The following is a 20,970-nucleotide window of genomic DNA, read 5'->3' on the forward strand; positions in this document are numbered from 1 at the left end:
CATAGGAAAAGTTAATAAAAGTAGTTTCTGATAAATTCTATATAAAAACACTTAAAGTACAACATCCTGTTAACAATAAAGAGGTTTAACCTGTTTGAAATAAATTAAACAGTGATGTATTACAGATTTTAATAGTTTTAATGGCTATAAAAATTAATACTAAGAATAGAAAGATGTCACATGTTGCAATTATATTTTAATTTCTAACAAATGGGCATACAGAAAATAACACATTCCATTATATGTGTGAAAATAAATATGGACAATTATTGGTTGAACATGGAAAATTTGATTATACATGGTTTGCCAAACATGTAATATCATACAAAAAATTCCACTGCTGTTTAAAATACAAAACATGGTTTAGCTTTTGTTTATGTGTTGGAGGCTGGAACTGTAAGGACTGCTACCCAATTGGACAGTAAGTGTAAAAGTTTCTGTATAATAGTGGTTTTATTTAATAATAAAGAACTTTCAGTTTTAAACATCTTCATGTTGATAGCCTCTAATCCCCTTTTCCAACATATTCTGTCCTATATAGTTCTCTGAGGAATTGTATTAGTCATCCCTCAGTTCACTGCATATACCTATTTTCTACTACTGAATTGTAATTTCAAACAGATGTTGCAAGAAAACAAAGAAGTCTCCTCACAGACTTGTCTCTTTTATAAAATTTCACACTCAGTGAGAAGGTGCAGCATGTAGCATGACCACACAGTGACGTCATGACATTGGAAAACATGCACTGAGATAGAAGGTGACAGTGCTAACAAATTATAAGAGTTACCTGCACAGTAAAGCAGTGCAAACATTTTGTAGAGAACCAGATGTCTTCATTTGAATTTCCTGACTCCATACTGAAATGTGCAAGGGCTTACTCTAATATACAGGTCTGGCCATTACATTATTATAATCACTATCTATGCTAAATCTTGAACGAATATTCTCATTAATTGATTTCTTATTATAGTGGCGACTGAAGTCTGCAACTGGTACAAAATCTTCACTCATTGGATAACGTTCTGCCCCAAGCTCCAGTATATTCATGCGCTGGTATTTATGAAAATTCAGTTTGCCTTCTTCATAGTGACCCATCTTATGCACCAGCTCAAGTTCCTTCACAATCTGTATGAAGCTCAGGACACAGAACCACTGGTAGAAGAGATATACTGCAAACAAATGAAGTAACATGTACTGTGGGCACATTATTTCCCACTTGGACAATGCATTGTCACTTCGGCTCTGAATATTGAGACAGTATGCTTCTCCGAAACACTGGTATCTATCAGCCAGTCCACATGGCACCAGAACCAAAAGGAACATCATCCTCGCCACAATGTGAAAACCTCAAATCTCACTTTCAAACACTGTCTGTGAGTCTGGACACTGTTACATCATAATAACTAGGCATCTGCATGAACATGAAACTGTTACTGTCTAAATTAGCTACTTCTTATAGTTACATTCTGCCAAAATAATTCAAATTAGAAGGGGGTAGAAGGAGAAGAGATTAATTTGCAGTTTTTAGTGTTCATTTTGTGAATATATCTTAAATTAGAGAAGGAAAGGAGAACAGGATTGAATTAAACAAAACAGAAGATTTCTACCTTAAGATTGCATCGAAGTTTGGGGGAAGATAAGACGAAGGAAATTCTTTCTTTATGCCCTTTTCATTCCTATGTTGAGCATAGGGGCCTCCTTTCAGAGGTTTATTGATCTATTTAGACATTTGATAGAACTCCTTGGATGAGTGATCAGTCCACCTGTACACAGAACAGAACATCACAGAAAGACATGGACAAACATCTACGCCTTGAGTGGGATTCGAACCCATGGTCCCAGTGTCTGAGAGCACAAAGCCTACGCCCCAGACTGTGTGGCCACTGTAACCGGCAAGAAGGAAATTAGTAGATAATTAACATTTTATTTAATTCCATATTTTTATTGCCAGGAAACCTTAAGTCCCAAAAAATGTAATATTCCTAATTTCAAGGCTTTGAAAGGAGTAATGTCTTTCTGTACATAGCAGACTGACCAGAATATCTGAAAACAAGATATTAGGCAAGATCTGCAGGTAAAAACTTAGTAACATTGTGAAAAGAATTAGTGAAGTGAAATGGAGTATAATGTGGTGGAGATGTACATTATGCACAGATGACAGCAGCATTCTTTGAGAGCACAAAAAATTAAGACTGTGAATACATGACTGGTGTGAAAACAAACTGATGAAATTATACAGTAAGAGAAATGAAAACGTTTTTATGAAAGAACATGGAAGAATGGAGAATACTTTATCATACGATAATTGAACCACGTGGAAATGTCAATGAATGATGATATTTGACAATACCTCCACATATAGGTGTCACTTCTAACTGTTTTCAGTATGCTAAAGTGGCTTATTTAGATCTGGACTGAGTGCAAGTTTTAATGCAAGAATAATAAAGATTGTAGGATTTGAGGTTTTCGCTGCAGTAAGTCTGAAGATGATTGTTAACCATTTTCTTGGTATACTGGGTCTTTACATCATAGCTTTAAGTGAGAGGCATATCAAAGAATATAAGATAGATTTTTTTATAAATAGAAATGAAATGTAGATAAAATATTTAAAGGACTCTGATACCTATTTATTTTTGATTTAAACTTTTTGTAATTAAAACACTGAACTAAAAATTATGAGCAATATCAACATCATAAGGAGCACATCACATTAACCTATTATAAAAAACTGTACAACGACACTATATTGCATGCAATTCTTGTACGATGGATTTATAGAACTTACATAAGACAAAGCCTCCTAAACAGCAGCTGCCAATAAGTAAACCAAGGTCTGCAATGTTCTCCTTTACCAGTAACATGGCAATAACAAAGCTGGTGGTCAAGAAGACTAGCCGAGCAATTTCCAGCACAAGAAATGGGTACACACACCACAGGGACACCTGAGTGTTAGAATAAGGACATTTTTTTATAATTTTTATATACACACAGTAACACATGTATACTGATACAAGCACACACACATGAGGCAAAGTAGCTACCATTCAGCGCTCTAGTTTCATTGAATAAAAAATTGTTTGTTTCAATATAAAATAAAATGCTCTCACTTGTGGGCATATAATTTGACTGTCCGTTTATCATTTAATTCTGTATTTAAAATTGTCACCCCATTATTAGGTAACTTTATAATAGTGTCATATCACATGATTCATGACCATATCTTTTAACCTATATGCATGTGCCAGACCACTCACATGCTGTTATTTTACATTCCTGCTACCGCTGGATGTATAACTACTTCTGAGCAGTATCTTGCTTTTGTCTAGTAGACAAGGCACTGGTACTCAGGTAAGGGAGCTTCAAGTTTTTCACCAATATATGCTATTATTATGTATTCTTCTGTTTTATGGGAAAGGAGGTATGAGTATGGTATACTGTTGCATACCATACTGACAGGAAAAGAACCCTGCCTCAAAATAATGTTTGAAAATAAAAAATGAAGAGTAATTTGACTCAGCATTTGACTCCAGTCAGTTAACTTACACAGTTCTCTGACAGTGCCAGCCCATCTCTGAGGACCATGTCCCACAGAAATTTCATGCATTGCTGTAAAAAAATGAGTTTGATTCATTTCTAATTTGTCTGCAATTAGTATAGCAGGAAAAGGTTTTTCAGATTTGGTGGTTAAGTTTCAAAATGTTCATGAACAAATTGTAGCTTTAATGCAGTTTTGCACTTATTATGGTATTCAGTAAATGTGCTGTGTAGTCTGTTCTGTTCTTGGATCTAACAAGATGCCTGTTCCTCCCTGATTTGTCTGAATCCTCCTTCCCAATTAGTATAAATTGTTCAGCTTCTGAATTCATAAAGAATGGCTGTATCACAGTTTCCATAAGTTGATGTGACTGTTGCAGTTATATTTGTGTTATGGTTGAAAGTTCATTAAGAACCTTGATTTTGCATATTAGGCAATCAAAAAAAGTTACACTTTAGAAACCCAATACTTTTCATCCTTAAGCCAACAAGACAAGAATTGACATTTTTTAAACAGTAGTGTGAAAAACCTGTCATTGATAATGCATGAAGAAACAAGTATACTTTTGTTTCTTTCCTTGTGTATTTTCTGGTAGTGAATTTGTATGAACTAAAATTAATGTACAGGCTTTAAAATTATCAGAACAACAAAGAACATGCTTGTTCCACAACAAGATTACTGTGAACTTAAAAATAATTCACACAAAATCGAACAGTGTATACAGCCTCCGTCTAGGAACACTCACGCGACTTACATTTACGCAAACGAATCTGCAGAAACAATAAATATTTTAGACGTCAGTTACAAGAGTTACTCCATTCTGACATTTGCTAATATGAACAAGTGTTGTAGGATCATAATCTCTTTAAACCCAGAGCGAAGTCTTGATTAATAATGTTCCATAAAGTTTACCAGAGAACGTTTGTTTCTTCAAGATGTTTGCAAATAGCTCGGAATGTTGTTCTGACGAGCCTAAGGAAATGACAATTTTCTGTGAATGATACCGTTCTCTTCCTTCTCGAAGGTATCACCACCTTGTCGAAGGCAATCTGCCGGGTGAGGAGGCTTGCGTGCTCAAATGACCCTTAGGGCTATGCCGGCCTGAGCTTCGGCTCATGGTAGGGTCACCCAAGCCGGACAGGTCTAAGGAGATGCGCTAGACTAAGAGTGATACCCTGGTCCTCCAGGTTGGGGGTTGGGTGTAGGGCTAACAACCTTTCACCTTTAAAAAAAATATGTGTTACGAAAAAATCAACCAAGCCTCGGATCAGGACGGACTCTTTGGCACGACCACGGCAATTGAAAAAGGACATGAGATTTGGTACTTGGAACATTAGGAGCCTCTATAGGGCTGGGGCACTGAAATCAGTGTGTAGGGAATTAGGGAATTATAAGTTAGACTTAGTGGCAGTGCAGGAAGTGCGATGGGAGGGGGAGGGCATGATCCCAGTGGACAATTTTACATTTTTCTATGGAAAGGGGAATGACAATCATCAGCTAGGGACGGGTTTTTTTGTTCATAGCAGAATTAGGGCAGCAGTTAAGAGAGTAGAATTTGTTAGTGACAGGTTGTCTTACGTAATTTTGGAAGGACGTTGGTGCGACATCATTGTCCTTAATGTTCATGCCCCAACTGAAGACAAAAGCGATGATATCAAGGATAGCTTTTATGAAGAATTGGAATCAGTATTTGATACATTTGGCAAGTATCACATGAAAATTCTGCTAGGAGATTTCAATGCAAAAATTGGGAGGGAGGATATCTTCAAACCCACAATAGGCAGCGAGAGTCTCCATGCACTTAGTAATGATAACGGTCTTAGAGCAGTAACCTTCGCTACGTCAAAAGATTTAATTGTAAAAAGTACAAAATTTCCACACCGTGATGTTCATAAATACACTTGGACTTCTCCAGATGGCAGAACACACAATCAAATAGATCATGTTTTAGTAGATAAGAGAAGGCAGACAAATGTAATTGATGTGAGATCATTCAGAGGAGCAGATTGCGACACTGATCATTATCTGGTGGTAGCAAAAGTGAGGGAGCGGCTTTCAGTAAGTAGACGAACTAAACAAAATTTTGACACAGAAAGATTTGATTTGAAAAAATTAAGTGAGGGAGAGGCAAAGGAACAATATCAAGTTGAAATTTCGAATAGGTTTCAAATTTTAGAGGCAAATGAGGATAATGAAAGTGTGGACATCAACAGGGAGTGGGAAAATGTCAGAAACTGCATCAAAATTTCAGCAAAAGAGAAACTAGGATACTACAGGAGAAAGCAAAATAAACCGTGGTTTGATGAAGAATGTTCAAAATTAATAGATCGAAGGAAGCAAACAAAATTTCAATGGTTGCAGAACCCAAACAAAACAAATGCGGATAATCTATGTAACGTGAGACGTGAGGCTAGTAGAACCTTTAGGACTAAGAAAAGGGAATACCTGAAGGGCAAAATTGCTGAACTTGAGACAAATAATAAGGAAAAAAACATCAGAGACCTGTACAGAGGCATTAATAACTTTAAGAAAGGATATCAACCCCAGACCAATTTGGTAAAGGATGATAGTGGCAAGTTGCTTGCAGATCCAATAAAAATTGTGAATAGGTGGAAAAATTTCTTTAGCGAGCTCTTAAATGTTCATGATACTGGTGATATTAGACAGATTAAAATGCATACAGCTGAACTGTTGGTGCCAGAACCTAGCTTAGATGAAGTGGAACTAGCCATTGGGAAGTTGAAAAGTTATAAATCTCCAGGAATTGACCAGATTCCGGCCGAATTAATTAAAGCAGGTGGCAAAGGGTTGCATATGAGGATCCATAAGCTTATTCAGTTAATTTGGGATAAGGAAGAGATGCCACAACAGTGGAAGGAATCCATAATTATTCCTATTCATAAGAAGGGGGACAAGACTGAGTGTGGTAATTACCGAGGAATATCGCTGCTATCAACCTCATACAAAATTCTATCCAACATTCTTTTGGCAAGGTTAACCCCATATGCGAATGAAATTATTGGGGATCATCAGTGTGGGTTCAGACGAAACAGATCAACGATTGATCAGATCTTTTGCATTCGTCAGATACTAGAGAAAAAATGGGAGTTCGGTGGGACCGTACATCAGTTATTTATAGATTTCAAAAAAGCCTATGACTCTGTGAAGAGAGAAGTGCTATATAATATTCTTATTGAATTTGGTATACCAAAGAAGCTAGTGGGTCTAATAAAAATGTGCTTAAATGAAACCTGTAGCAAAATTCGAGTAGGTAAATATGTATCTGAGACATTCCTCATCAAGAACGGTCTAAAACAAGGAGATGCTTTGTCTCCCTTGCTCTTTAACTTTGCGCTAGAATACGCCATCAGGAAGGTCCAAGGTAGGCAGGAGGGTTTGCAATTGAATGGGACACATCAGCTATTGGCATATGCTGATGATGTTAATTTATTGGGGGACGATATAAATACAATAAAGAGGAACGCAGAAGTTTTACTAGAGGCTGGTAGACAAGTGGGGCTGGAAGTAAATTCAGAAAAAACTAAGTACATGTTAGTATCTCGTCATCAGAAGACAGGCGGGCAAAATTATCTTAGGGTGGCTAATAAATCCTTTGAAAGGGTTACAAAGTTCAAATATTTGGGAACAACAATAACAAATCAAAATGATACTTGTGAGGAAGTTAGGAGGAGACTAAATTCCGGAAATGCTTGCTACTTCTCAGTCCAAAATATTTTGTCTTCCCGTCTGATTTCTAAGAACCTGAAAATTAAAGTATACAAAACAATAATCTTGCCTGTTGTTTTGTATGGGTGCGAAACATGGTCTCTCACTCAGAGGGAGGAACACAGATTGCAGGTGTTTGAGAATCGGGTGTTGAGGAGGATATTTGGGCCTAAGAGGGAAGACGATGGGGCGTGGAGAAAACTGCACAATGACGAGCTTAAAAATCTGTACTGCTCCCCCAGTATTGTGAGGGTGATTAAGTCGAGAAGAGTGAGATGGGCGGGACATGTAGCGCGCATGGATGGGACAAGAGGTGTGCACCGGGTACTGGTTGGGAAACCTGAAGGGAAGAGACCGCTGGGGAGACCTAGACGTAGATGGGAGGATAATCTCAGGCGGGATCTATGGGAGATAGGAGTTGAAGGAAACTGGATTTTGTTGGCCCAGGACAGGGTCCGGTGGAGGGCTTTGGTTAATTCGGTGATGAACCTTCGGGTTCGGTAAGCCATCTAGTTAGTTAGTTAGTTAGATACCGTTCTCTTTCTGATGACCGATGATTGACATTCTTCTTGAATGTCATCTGCGAAATGTTGTTAGTGGAAATCGAGCCCCTACTAATGGTAAAGGGCCAGTGGAGGGCGATAAAAATAAGATGGAACCCATATTCAGAACTGACCTGCTTCTTCCTTTGATGTAAATGATATTTTAATTTTCTATTCTGATAACGCTCTACTAAAATATTTCACGATCACCGTTGATAAATGACTAAAACATGGCGATACTTATTGTACCTTTTTTCTTTTACATTATCAAGCTGAAAATTAGAAATTACTAAAAATGCTGTAGACCGTACGCTCTTGAACAAAATTTCTTTATGGTTGATTATTGATTAAACAGCATTCATTGAAGGACTGCGAGAATTAACTTGTGTTTTCAAGTTGCAAATTAATCAGATTGTTGCATGGAATTGGTGTGACTGGGTCAGTGACCCTCCAAAGGAGATTCAAAGCATAAACATTATAGGAGTATGTGTTTAACAAAAATAATTCTGATTATATACATGCTTATACTTGCACTTATACATTACACTCTGTCATGATTGCAAGGAACTCAAGCATTGAACAAAAAAGACTAAACTCTAACAACATGGTTTGAGCATGGGTGGAGAATGGTCAAGTTCTCCATCACATCAGCTTGAATTTATGTAGTTTCTCCTGTTGGGACATAATAAGTCAACTGAAACGTTATATGTCACTATGATCAGATTTTTTCAGCAGGAAGTAATAAGAAAATTTAACAAAAAAAATAGGAATACTCATGAAGAACAAAAATTAAGACAGAATCAGAAATCATTAAAACCAAACAGAGAACATAAGCCAGAAACATTGATGATTTGAACACTCAAATTGGCATGATTAGATAATACCTGCTTGTCATTAGTACCCACCCACAGAACATACAGAACCTTAAATAACCTATCATGGCCTGTTGGACTGCCCTGTAACTTGCAAATCTTTTTTGCTGATTGATTGATCTCATAACTAGGTTGGCTGATCGAATTGGTCATACACACCATGTGAGCCAATGTCTTGTGTTTCATTTTCCTGCTGTTAGTTTTGATCTGCAAAATCCTAGCTTTATCCTAACCTGTCCACTGATCTTCATAAATATGTTGGACCAGTTTTGATTATTTGAGATAGTGCGCATGTTTCGAGAATTATACTGCTGTCTACCTGATTACCAACATATCATCTTTCATATTCATAAGGAATGTTACAAATGTAATGTGGCATCAGTCACTTGAGGATGGAAGCAGATCCACCATCTGAAACATTCTCTTTGTAATACTAGACCATGGGAAAAGTCTGGAAACCCAGTACTAATAGTAACATACCACTACCAGAACTCTTTAGAATTAATTATACTAAAAGTTATAATTTAAAAGTAAGTTACTTCAATACTAGATATTTATACAGACAATAAAATAAAGATCAAATTTAATTCCAAGTTATCTGTATCTTCACCAATCAATCGTGGGTGTCCACTATCCCCAACTTTGTTCAGTGTATACCTGAATGAAATACAACATGTTTGGGAAACAGAAAAAATAAAAGGATTTCCAATCTCAAGAATACAAGCTTAAAAACAATCCTTTTTGCTATTGACCAAGTACTAATCTCAACTTCAGGAAAAGATTTACAAATATCAATTTATAAGATGAATAAGTTAATAAATAAATACAGGGTGACGATCTCAACAGAAAAGACAAAGACGATGGCATTCTGTGGCTGAGAACCAGCAAGAGGTAAAATAGTAATAGACAACAAAATTATTGTACAAATAAACACTTTTAATTACCTTGGTTGTTCCCTATCATATGAAGCAGAAAAAGACATAGATATCAAACTTTCAGAATTCCTGAAAGTTACTGGCCTTATCAGCATGATTTTTAAACCATCAGAAGTCCAAAAACGAACTAGAATAAAAATATATAATACTTTGGCACTACCAACAATTTTATATGGCATTGAAAACTGGACAATGAAAAAGAGGACAAAAACAGAATTACAGCTGCTGACATGAAATTTATGAGATGCACTGCAAAGTACACTTGGATGGCCTATAAAAGAAATGAAGACACACTTAAAGAGTTAAAAACAAAACCCATTTTAGACAAGATTTTGAAATATAAAAACAATTGGCTTCAACATGTTAACAGAATGCAGAGAGACAGACTTCCCAAATTATTAAAAAACTACACACACTGTGGACAAAGAAACCCTGGAAGACCACAGAAGAGGCTTTTAGACTATGAGACCAGAACAGGTCAATAAGACCAAACTCCTTGACTGTTTGATGATGATGAAATAGGTTACTTATGCTTAAAATAAAAATAAATATTACAGAATTATTAAAATTGTGATTTTAAGCTAGTTTTATGACCATTCTGTACCACTTTGTATGTGTGGCTCTTTCCTAGACTTGCTTGATCCTCACATAAAAATGAAATAATGTTATAGTAGCTATGGGCTTCATTATCTACACTTTGTAGCAAGGAAACTGTGATAATATTATAACTTATCTCACGTTGAAGGCTGAGCCTGTCGCAGAAGCTGCCTGCAGAAGTATTGACTGTCTTTCTTCTCTTTCAGTGCTTGGAGTTATTGGGGTAATGCATATATTTGGCAGAAGAGGGAACCTCTATTACACTGGTGGCATAAATTTCGAGGTGGATCTGTGAAATAACTGTTGATTGTGTAAGGAAATAAATAATTTTGTACATTCAGTGTTCATTTGAAACAAGTAAATTGTGTATTGTCTTGGACACTTTTATTTCTGAAATAGCTTATTCAGGTTGTTGATATGTAATTTTAAGAACTGGCTGTATTATTTTAAGGATACATGTAAATAAGCAGTGCTTTGTTTGAATGATGTCATGTACTGGTATGTTTCAGTATTACCATCGTATGCTTGTTGTGTTTCTCTTTGCTCTAATTGTACATAATCTATTATAAGAAAAATAGTACTTTCAGTTGTTTAGTACTTCAAAATTTTGTTCCTACTGTGCTTGCATCATCAATACATTTGCCAATCTTAAAAAAATTATTACTTTTACTCTGGGAGTCCTAATTTTCTATTTGGTTGCAGTACGCACTGCTAATGTGTGCTTTCATAAAAACCATTCTCCTACAAAATATTGTATCGAGCTCATGGAAAAAGAAGTAGGACAACAAATTTCTGAGACTGAGATGTCAAGAAGCCTAAAGTAGTTATTTAATATAATTCAGTGATAGGAGGAATGAATATGAGTAATGCTTACCTGATAAGCTCCTGCAGCACTATGAACAGGCTGAAGAAGTTCTGTCAGAAACACTTTCATCATTTTATTGACATCTATTGCACCATTTCTTACTTCCTGTAAAAAAAAAAAAAAAAAGCAAGGCAAAATTACTAGGTTGGAATTCCAGTACAGACTTATAGAGAACTTGATTTCAAAGCACCACAAAATTGAAATAAGGCCCTCAGACTGCCTCACCAACTGCTATATATGCAGCTAGGATACATTGCTGCTACAGCTTCCAAGCAAGACCTATATGGGTGGTGCAAATATTTCAAGGACCAATTACTTGGTATTATCAGTAAATCACATAACAGGACGTTGTGATATTTTGATCTGAGCATATTCCACATTTATGTTCACTCAACTTCTGTGTAGTGATCCATCTCTTGAACATCTGCTATCTGTAAGCTGTGTTCAGCTGAACTTCCACCAACTTTGTCACAGGTGTATGTTTAGTGTTTCAAATCTAAACATTTGCCCATAGGGTTGCAGAAATGTCAGAAATGAAGTATTTACAACCTCATTTCAGCTAGATTCCTTGTCAGTGGCATAATGATCAATAATAATGATAATGTTCTCAGTATTTCTAAAAATGTAAACATAAATGTCATGTAAGGGCCACATTTCATGAAATAAGCATGCTGTGTGCTGTCTGACAGTTCATCTTTCAATCATCGTTTGTTTGGTAATTTTATATTTAAAAATGGCCCAGATATTGAATTTGAAAGAGCAAATAACTTAAGGTTAAGCCATGTAACTGCTTACACTTAAGAGAAACTACTGCCTACATCATCAGCCTTGACAATGGTGGGAGTAAATGCTTCTTAGGAACTTTTGTATCCCTACAAGTTCTCACAGCATTTTCTGGCATCAACATATTCAAAATGCTGTTAGAACCTCAAATTTCAAGTACTTAAACTCTGTTCTTCTAATTTCTGTACATCATTTCACCTCTGTAGTGTTGCATAAAAGTGCACTGCAGTCTGTAATCTCACATTCAGAAATATGTAAACATTATTCCAGTCTCTTCCACACTGTGTCTGATGTCCTTCCAAGGACATCTTGGTTGTTTCAGAGGCCTCTTATTTGTTTCAGTTCCAGTTATCTTAAAATTTCTGTGTCTTTTCATTAGTTTTATTCTGTTGAAACCACCAGTTCCTAATATTTTTCATTATCCGTTAATTTTAACCGCCTGTGTAACTACTTACAGTTATGCCGACAAGCACAGTTGCAATACTTATGGTTTCAACAGTCTCAGATCATATTTTTGTTCTCTTTTTAGTATGGGTTGGTGAATATAGTGACTCAAAACACAACGTTCATGCCGTCGTGCGTCATGCGCTGGAATGACAGAGAAGATTGGGATGTTGATTTCTCGGTGCTCTGAGTTTTTACCCAGCAATGATATTTTGTGTGGTGTGTGCTTAATTTGTTGATTTGGCCCGTTCAGTGTTACGGCTTATTTTCAACAATATCAGTAGCTCGGACTACTGTTGGTTTCAAGGTTTTAATGAAGAAGAGAATGTAAAAAATACACGGGCAGTTTTTGTATATGCTGTTCAGGAAAGGCAGCCTTAAACTTATGTATGTAAAATTTCTCACTTATGTAGTAGCAGCAAAATTCATGTTTCTGTACCTCAGAAACAAGCTGATGGATGACCGATTTGGTTATCAATAATTTTGTAGAAAAGTTTTCTGTACTTCTCTTCTGCAGAATTTCTTATGTCAGGTTTTGTCTTCTTGGTTTCCCTGGTTTTTGTCAGAAAATTAAGAACAGTGTGTCATGTTCATTTTGCGTGTGACTTTGAATTTCTCTTATTTTGTGAATAAAATCTATACCCAGACCTTCTGTCTGTAATATATGAACCAAAATGTAAGAATTTGTAAACACAGAAAGAAAGGGTTTGAGCAGAAAGACCTGTTACTATCATGACTGTACCTCATGACAAAATGAAAGTCAGAAGTTTCATCCAATATTAGTGACACTGAGTGTTATCAGGTTAAGCTGTGTGCAACTTTGGTCAGTTAAAGCCTGCAACAGATGTGAAAATTCATATCTCTTTTAGTTGTTGAACTAATCTTGTTTCGTTCTGAGGAAATTTTGTCTGTTTAACCTGCAGTAAATGTTGTCAAGTAAATTAGATTTGGAACTTCATCATTTTATCATTGTGGCAAAGAGTTGAAAATGATTGTCTCCTTTAATTGCAGACTTGTTTGTTAGGTAAGTTGTAAAAAAATTTGTTAATGTTGATTTGTGTAATAAATATTTTGGCAGTGAGCAACCTAAAGAAAAACCTGGAGGGAGACACATCTGTGATGACATACCGAGGTCACTGTGTACTTCAGACTCCTGTGAGATGTCACTTCTCACCAGAGTTCACCACAGGACAGCGTTACATTTATACAGGTTGTGCAGCTGGGAGAGTAGTCAGTATGTTACTGGTTGTATCACTTTACTTGATTATGATTAAAAAAACTGACATAATATAATATTATGACATTTAAAATAAGGCCTCAATGATAGTAAAGGTGAATTAACAGAATCTTGACTTTTTTCAGTGGTATAGAGTGTTTGAAAGTTATTGTTTGCAGTTAACCATGATCTGCCAATATTGCCAGTGCCAGTGTTGCCAGGTTGTGTATTACTATGTAACCACAACTGCACAGTGACTTTCCAAATGCACTGTAGAGCTGAAATGTTTGTATTGTGGTTAATGACACAACTTATACCATATTTGACCTCCCAGCCCTCAGCCCACCTTGGTAATAGTAAAGCAGTCCATTTTAGTGATGGTTCAGCTATGAAGGAGGTGGGCTGTGTTTTCACTGATATGGGGATGTAATGTGTATTCAAGGTTTTAATTGAAATTTGTTACCAAATTAATGAATAATAATATTTGTCTGCAATATAACACTCACAATACACATGCCAACCTCATAGTTCTTATTATATCTGGCTTTGCCTGATTTAAATTTGATTATATCATAGCTGTTCTTATTCCAGATGCCTCTCAATTTATGTATCATTTGTATGTTGGTGTTACCATGTTATTTTATATATGTAACAGTGACTACTTTTTCCTTCTTTCAGTTTATGTTGTCCTTACGGGTAAAGTGCACAGTGTGTTGTCTGGACATAGGGCTTGTGTTTGAGATGTATCGTGGCATCCGCACAGACAGGAACTCATAAGTACATCGGTAAGTTTTGCTCTGTTGTATAAAAGTAATATCAGAAAATTGATCTTGTATTATGCAAATACTAATTCACTTTTGAAGGTAATTTCAATTCACTTTTTATAGAGTTCCTTGCTGTTTCCATTCTGAGGTGGGTATGTAATATCAATGTGAGAAGATAACCTTCGCTTCTGTAGGTACCAGGCCGAGCAATTAAAGCAGGGCATAACAGACATTTCTTTGGATAAGGAGGCAGACCAACAATTTAAGAGCCAGCAACAATTTTCCAGTTGAGAAACACTGGTATAGAGAATGTATGCATGTAGAATACTGTTACAAACATCATTTTTTGTTTGACAGTGGGATGGAACACTGGGGAAATGGACCTACTCAGGGAAGACAAAATTGGACTTGGAGGATGAAGATGTAGATACCTTATACCCAACAGACCAAGGTTCAAGAGGTCTGCGTCATAGCCGTCGTATTGCCCAACAGCGGGAAAGACAGCAAAAGCTACAAGATGCCCCTGAACAGAAACATACGACAAGCTTTTGACTCATGTGACCAGTGAACCAGGTTAGAATGACTGAAGCAATCTGGTATCTGTGAAACATCCAAACATTTGCTCAAAAGCAGGATGATGCAGTATTGAACAGATGGTGTTTCCATGGATGTAAGAGTGGCTGTATAGCTACTGCTGCTTGTCGAGAGTGACTTACCCATTTACTAGTCTGTACTGTGTAACTCCAAATAGTTACCTATCATAAACACTGCACAAGTTAATTTTTGTAACAATGCAAAAGCTTGTTTGTGTTCAAGTTACAGGTTGTTGGAAATATATTTGTGATAATAATTTGTATGAGATTACAGAATATGTTAGGAGTGTGTAGTGATGACTAACTCCAGTCACCACTCTTGAGTGCTGTATTTATTTATTTGTGATTTGTTTTTTTGTGGAAGGAATATTAAATCAACAAAAAATTATAAAGGAAGAAATTGACTTCAGTAAAGTATAATATGTGGCTACTAGTTCAATAAATTGTCTGCACTGACTTGCTGACACAGACACAGTTTTTGTTTTGTACTTTTGACTTCAGCTGACTATGAGGTAGCATCATGTTTGAAAGGGAAGCCACAATTTGTTCATGAAAGCATCATCCATAATAATTCTGTTAATACAGATATAATTTTCTTTACAGGATCTGGTTGACAACATAGTTGTCGTGTTCAGTTATTTTCAGAGGAAAGTCATCCTGACCACTCATTTCCCTTAATTTAGGCGTATATTACTACTACTTTTTAATTAGTGTTGTGCTGTGACAAGTTATATTCTCCATTACGAGGTGCGATCGAAAAGTTTCAAGACTGTGTCAATAGAGGGCGAACCGGATGTAGTACGAGCTTCTGCCGCTAGGGGGTGCGGCCTACATTCATAGTGAATCAGTGTGCCAGCCGGCATCATCGAATTAGCATTTGTTTCTTAGTTACGGGCGTTTTGGTAGTGCATTACACCGACTCTCCTGCGATTTCGGAATGGCGTGTGCATCAAATTTTGCCAAAGACTCGCCAAAACGGCTACGGAAACCTATGAAATGCTAAAGCAAGCATTTGGGGAGTCCGCAATGGGTCGTGCACAAACTTTTGTGTGGCATTCACGTTTTAAAAATGGCCGAACCTCTGTCGATGATGACGAGCGTTCTGGACGACCATCTTCGAGCACAACGCCCGAAAATGTTACGAAGATTCGGCAGGCCATTCACGAAGATCGACGTCGTACCATCAACGACTTGTGCGACATTGTTGCGTGAAGATGTGAGACGGAAGCGGCCGGCAAAGTGGCGCAACCACAACTGGCTGCTGCATCATGACAACGCGCCAGCGCACACCGCCCTCAAAATTCGGCAGTTTTTGGCCTCAAACACCATGGCCGTCATCCCGCACCCTCCTTAGCTCCGTGTGACTTCTTCCTCTTCCCAAAGATGAAAAATCAGCTAAAGGGAAGGAGATTTGAGACGATAGAAGAGATTCAGGCAGAATTGCAGATGGTGCTTGACAGGCTGACAAATAAAGATTTCCAGTAATGCTTCCAGGCTTGGCAGCGGCGCTGGGATCGTTGTGTTCACTCCCAGGGGAACTACTTCGAGGGTGATGGATGAATTTAATACCTGAGATAAGTGTATGGTTTTTTTTAATAGGCGCAGTCTGTAAACTTTCCGATCGCACCTCGTATTGGATAGCAGAATACATTTCTCCTTCAAATGTTTAAAAGAAATGGTTTATGTTATTTCTTGCAAAGAATATTTATGTGATTTCCTTCAGGTTGTTGCAACAAATTTACATTTCAGGGGATAATTGTTTATACTCTTTAGGTTAACACATTACATAATTTATTTCAATATGAAAAGAATTTCGGATTAATGAATTGATTTCTTACCGAAATGTGGAGGGCATGATGGCCTAATTGTAAATAGCTGGTCTAGAGTGCCATTTTGCGACTGCATCTGTTGCAGATTTTACTCATGCCTTTTCTATCCTTTGTAAATATAGTAAAGGTGTGGAATACCAGTTTACCTCCATAGTAAGGAATCCAAGCTGCTGGTTCTCTTTGTTGACCATGATCTGTGTTAGAGTCATAATGAATCCTATTCTTTAGGCACTCCCACTTCAGAATTGGATTCCTTCACTCTCACCATGCGGACAAAGGTCAGAAAGACCATAAATACTGTAAATGGAGGTGTTAGAATGAAATAAAAACACTTTGAATTTGTTTAGTTCTGTGGTTCAGGGTAACATGTTAGCCTCATCTTGGGATTGGTGTCAAAGTTTTTGCATGGTTTCCCCATTTCTTACCTTTGACAGAATGAGATGTGCCACAGTTTACAGTCCTTATCAAGCTGTAAATTGTCTGGAAGCCATCACATTCATCATTACCAGTGGTCAACAAATGTCTCATTTTACCAGTGAGACCAAAGTTTTAATCGTAAGACGTATCTTCCAGATACAGGTACGGATCATTCAGACAGTGTGTGGTGCTGTAATTTGTTTTCTACATCCTGATTTTTGAACATGTCATTGTCATGCTGACAGAGACGTTTATTCCATGCCAGTTTCAAACTGACTTCGATATATATGGAGAAATCAAAAAAGAGTGGGAGAAACTATTAATGTGAAAATCAAAACTTATGCATTTGTTGACCTTCATTTTTCATACGTCATGGATGGATTTGTTGAGCCCTGATCATCACCCTTATTTCAGGAGTAAATTGAATGCATCCTTTTGGGCGCTTTTCCTTTACAAATGGATTCCTTCCTACCAGGTATGCAGAAGTTGGAAAAACTATGAAATGCTTGTAGGTTGTATTTGTCATGGCACCCTAAAATATTGTGGAATGATCCAGTTTTCATACAAGTTACATGTCATTTTGTAAAATAAATTTTGTTTTAAGGTGAAATATGACTTGAAAAGAAGAATTTTTTGTTTTATTTTCACAAGACCTCCCAGTTCTTTACTATTTTTTATGATCATAATATCATGTAAAATATGCTTTTGAATGTTACATTTAATGTGTCATGAATGAGAACAGTATTTGCTGAATGTAGGTTGCACCCTCATGTTTTTTGACTAAAACTATGATTTTAAAATTTTGCCTTACATTCAGGTAAATATGGTACGTGCGACATGTAGGACGTGTTTGGAATACAGTGATCCTTTTACAGGAAACTGAAACTTAATGTACTTGTTAAAGGGCCCAAAGACATACCTAAAAATCTTGGAAACATTGAAGGGGATGAGAAAAGACTGACTGCCATGGCTGTCAATTTTTTTTGTCTCATGACCATCAAAAGTGTGTTTATTTTTATATGCTATGAATTTAGAATATTGTGCTTTTCCTCCTGGGTAAGAGTTACTTAAGTATAAGGTCAAAATCAGACCATTTTTTGATTACAGTGCTGAGGAGTTAGTTGCTTTGAATTCTTGGATAGTGTATGTTCAGTAAAGAATTATTGGTACAAAAATGTTAGGTTTAAATTGCACAATGATTACATGACTTGGCAAAGGAAAGGCCTTTGTATAATTGTTTGGTTTCAGCACCTCTGCAGCTTTATACCCAAGGTGACATATAATGTTATGTTAAAGTTTAATTTGACTGGAGTTAGCATCTCAACATGCTTGTTAATACTCTTTGTTGAAATAATTTGTTAAAAAGTTAGGTGTATCCAAATATCACTAAAGCTGGAAAATTGTGTGATTTATCAGGTGTCATAGGAAAATACTTCATGGTTTCTTGGAAGGAATTGCATCACATCCATTAAAGTCTTTTTCTGTTATTTTATGTGAAAGAGGTCAGAGTTCTTTAAAATATCCTCTCTCTCTTCTCTCCTGTTTCTTTCTGTACATATGAATCAGCATTCTTTGTTTTGATATAATTGGAGAATGACTTGTTGCTGTGAAATACAAGGGACTTACGGAGGGTAGAATTTGTAATAATTGTTTTGGATATTACATGGAATAAAATTGTAATGAATATTACCGACATAATATTTCTTGAACTTTGACCACATTTAAAATATTTTAGCTATAAGCACTACAAACATGATAACACAGAGGAAAACTGAAATATGGAATAACTGGTTCCAAGTAGTTGTAATATTTTAATACATAAGACACTTGATATTCCATTCATCTTCTGACATCTCAGTATAATTTTGTACAGTAGGGCACCGCTTATACGGCGGGTTAGGGACCAGACCCCCGCCGTAAAGCGAAAATCGCCGAAAAGCGGATCTTTGCCTTATTTCACTTGCAAATGCATATCAAAGCCTAATAAGATGTTACACAATCATATAGTAAGTGCACAATAGCGCTAGGCCTAAGAAAACGATATGAAATTAAAATGAATATCAGTAATACACACATTGTCCTCAGCTTATAGTGATTGGTGAATATAAATTTGAAAATTGATATGCTTATAGTAGGAAGGATGAAGGAGATGGCATCTTCATCATCTGACTCTTCAACGAATCTTATTCGTTTTGGTGATGGTTCGGAAGCCATAGACATGCCTTGTTCACGAAGTTTAATCATCTCTAACTTGGCATTTAAAGTAAGAGGCTTACGACTCCTCTTTTTATCGCTACTACCCTTAGACGCCATTGTAATTACACTGTAGTAACACAAAAATATTATATAAATATACAGTTTGTAATAACTGAAAAATTGCCAGAAATACAGAGACGTGGAGCGCACAAAAGCTGTAAACAGACTGAATCAGCAATGAGAAAATGGTGCCGGACGCACTTCTCTGACTCAGCTGTTGAGCGCCGTATTAGCGGATCGCCATAAAGCGGAGCGCCGAAAAGCGGGGCCCTACTGTATTTGATGTTGTACTGCTGTTTGAATTCAGAGCAGGACATTCTGTTATCGGTTGAAATTTTGTGTATTGTTTCAGTGGCATGATGTCAAAGGACCAAAAAGAGACATTGTTTATGCCATAGTCTGCTGCTGGTTAGAATTAAGGGGTTATGCTTTTCCTCATTTTTATTCCTATTATCCTCTGATTGACACAATAAAAAAACATCTATTGCAAACTTTGTTGCATGGATTCATAGATGGCTGTGTACTAGGTGGTAGCATGATGTAGTCTGGTACTCTACTTAAGACTTTGTGGTGCTACATACCAAATGACAGCCATCTCTGTACTCACTGCCATGAGAACCTCAAATCCTACTCACTTTCTCATGTTTGTTATTTAATTTGTGAATTGTGTTTCATGTCATAAAAGCATGATTAAGTTATAAATAAGGTTAGCTTAAGCAGTAATACAGCTGACTTCTATCTGAAAGTACCATAAAACCTTACTAATTCTATCCTCTGTAATGGGGTTTCTCAACTTGTGGTCCACTGATGAGTTTTGTGCATTCTGCCTTTAGGCTATTATATTTATTGTCAGACTGCGACACTGTGTGATGAAACTGCATAATTTGTTTCTGACATCTTTATTTGGCAGTGCCTGTCACTGTGAGCATCTGTTCAGAATGTCAGTGAAGATCTAGGACATGTCTCACTGATGAACACTTGGAGGGATGCTTGCATCAAAAATTAAACCTCATATTGAAAGGCTGCTCAAGCAAGAACATTGAATTAAATTGCCAAGTAGTAACTGATTTCTTCAGATAGTTATTGAGTAATGTGTGAGCCTGTTTGAAATAGTAGCCTATGTTAGTACCATTTTTTTATAAATTTCCATGAGGTTTCAGTAATTTGCCCTCATTTGTAACATTGCAGCAGCCCAAGAGTCTGTGCCCTGTCTTTGGAAATGGTTGAGAACCCCTGCTGTATAATTTGGACTGCCTTTTTTGTGTATGTACTTTATTTACAAATAATGCAGATTTTTTCTACATGGTAATACAAATGTGAGTGCACTGGTTGAACCTTGTTTTTCTGTCATTTTGTTAGTGGCAATGGTTATGTGTATTTCAGGTTTGGTTTGCCTTCAGAATGTTATTTTCATGTTAGAAGTTGGTATGGTATAGTCTTAGACAGATGCTATCTGTTGCATGTCTGTGATACTGGATGGGACAGACATTTAATTGATTCTGTTGATGTTCTGACCCAGATAACTTTCAGTCTGACCTTGTCTGAAGATTGAAAGTCCTCTCATTAGAGTGTTGTGAAACACCTGAATAAGACATG

The 20,970-nt window shown here is 36.6% G+C and overlaps 2 protein-coding genes and 1 long non-coding RNA gene across 9 annotated transcripts in view; 1 reads left to right on the top strand and 2 right to left on the bottom strand.

The window, feature by feature from the left end:
- The window catches only part of LOC147874125 (uncharacterized), a 43,831-nt gene extending 25,015 nt beyond the window's left edge, over positions 1 to 18,816 (top strand). The window contains exons 1-6 of one of the 6 annotated variants that reach the window (XR_015534640.1): positions 9,243 to 9,566; positions 10,414 to 10,518; positions 12,385 to 12,686; positions 13,378 to 13,533; positions 14,194 to 14,300; positions 14,637 to 15,264. This is a non-coding gene — a long non-coding RNA (uncharacterized LOC147874125). Of the gene's footprint in view, positions 1 to 9,242; positions 10,519 to 12,241; positions 12,687 to 13,377; positions 13,534 to 14,193; positions 14,301 to 14,636; positions 15,265 to 17,532 lie in introns of those variants that run through there. The other 5 variants (XR_015534643.1, XR_015534644.1, XR_015534639.1 and 2 more) reach the window with 5 other exon arrangements.
- Positions 1 to 20,970, bottom strand: part of LOC110837201 (mariner Mos1 transposase) — a 157,305-nt gene that overhangs the window by 15,915 nt on the left and 120,420 nt on the right. The window lies entirely within an intron of this gene.
- LOC147874128 (uncharacterized) lies at positions 234 to 11,334 on the bottom strand. Of its 2 annotated transcripts, XM_087346936.1 has the most exons (3): positions 11,082 to 11,334; positions 2,786 to 2,942; positions 234 to 1,169 (listed from the first exon to the last, which is right to left on the bottom strand). In XM_087346936.1, exons 1-3 carry the CDS (start codon positions 11,142 to 11,144, stop codon positions 880 to 882), a joined length of 510 nt encoding a protein of 169 aa, XP_087203062.1. In that variant the 5' UTR covers positions 11,145 to 11,334; the 3' UTR covers positions 234 to 879. The 2 variants fall into 2 exon arrangements, with proteins under 2 accessions (XP_087203062.1, XP_087203061.1); XM_087346935.1 differs by lacking the exon at positions 11,082 to 11,334 and having other exon boundaries at positions 2,786 to 3,186.

This window comes from Zootermopsis nevadensis, unplaced genomic scaffold (genome assembly GCF_977971745.1).
Source record: "Zootermopsis nevadensis isolate Lab colony 2312 unplaced genomic scaffold, Znev_1.0 Znev_ptg000011l, whole genome shotgun sequence".
Classification (NCBI taxonomy): domain Eukaryota; kingdom Metazoa; phylum Arthropoda; class Insecta; order Blattodea; family Termopsidae; genus Zootermopsis; species Zootermopsis nevadensis.

What these genes read in the sequence shown, in the direction of transcription:
- LOC147874128 (XM_087346935.1), bottom strand. Translation starts at nt 3,044, where the DNA reads ATGGTAGCTACTTTGCCTCATGTGTGTGTGCTTGTATCAGTATACATG. An exon ending in TTTAGGAGGCTTTGTCTTAT is followed by an intron (nt 1,170 to 2,785) that starts GTAAGTTCTATA and finishes ATTTGTTTGCAG; the next exon opens with TATATCTCTTCTACCAGTGG.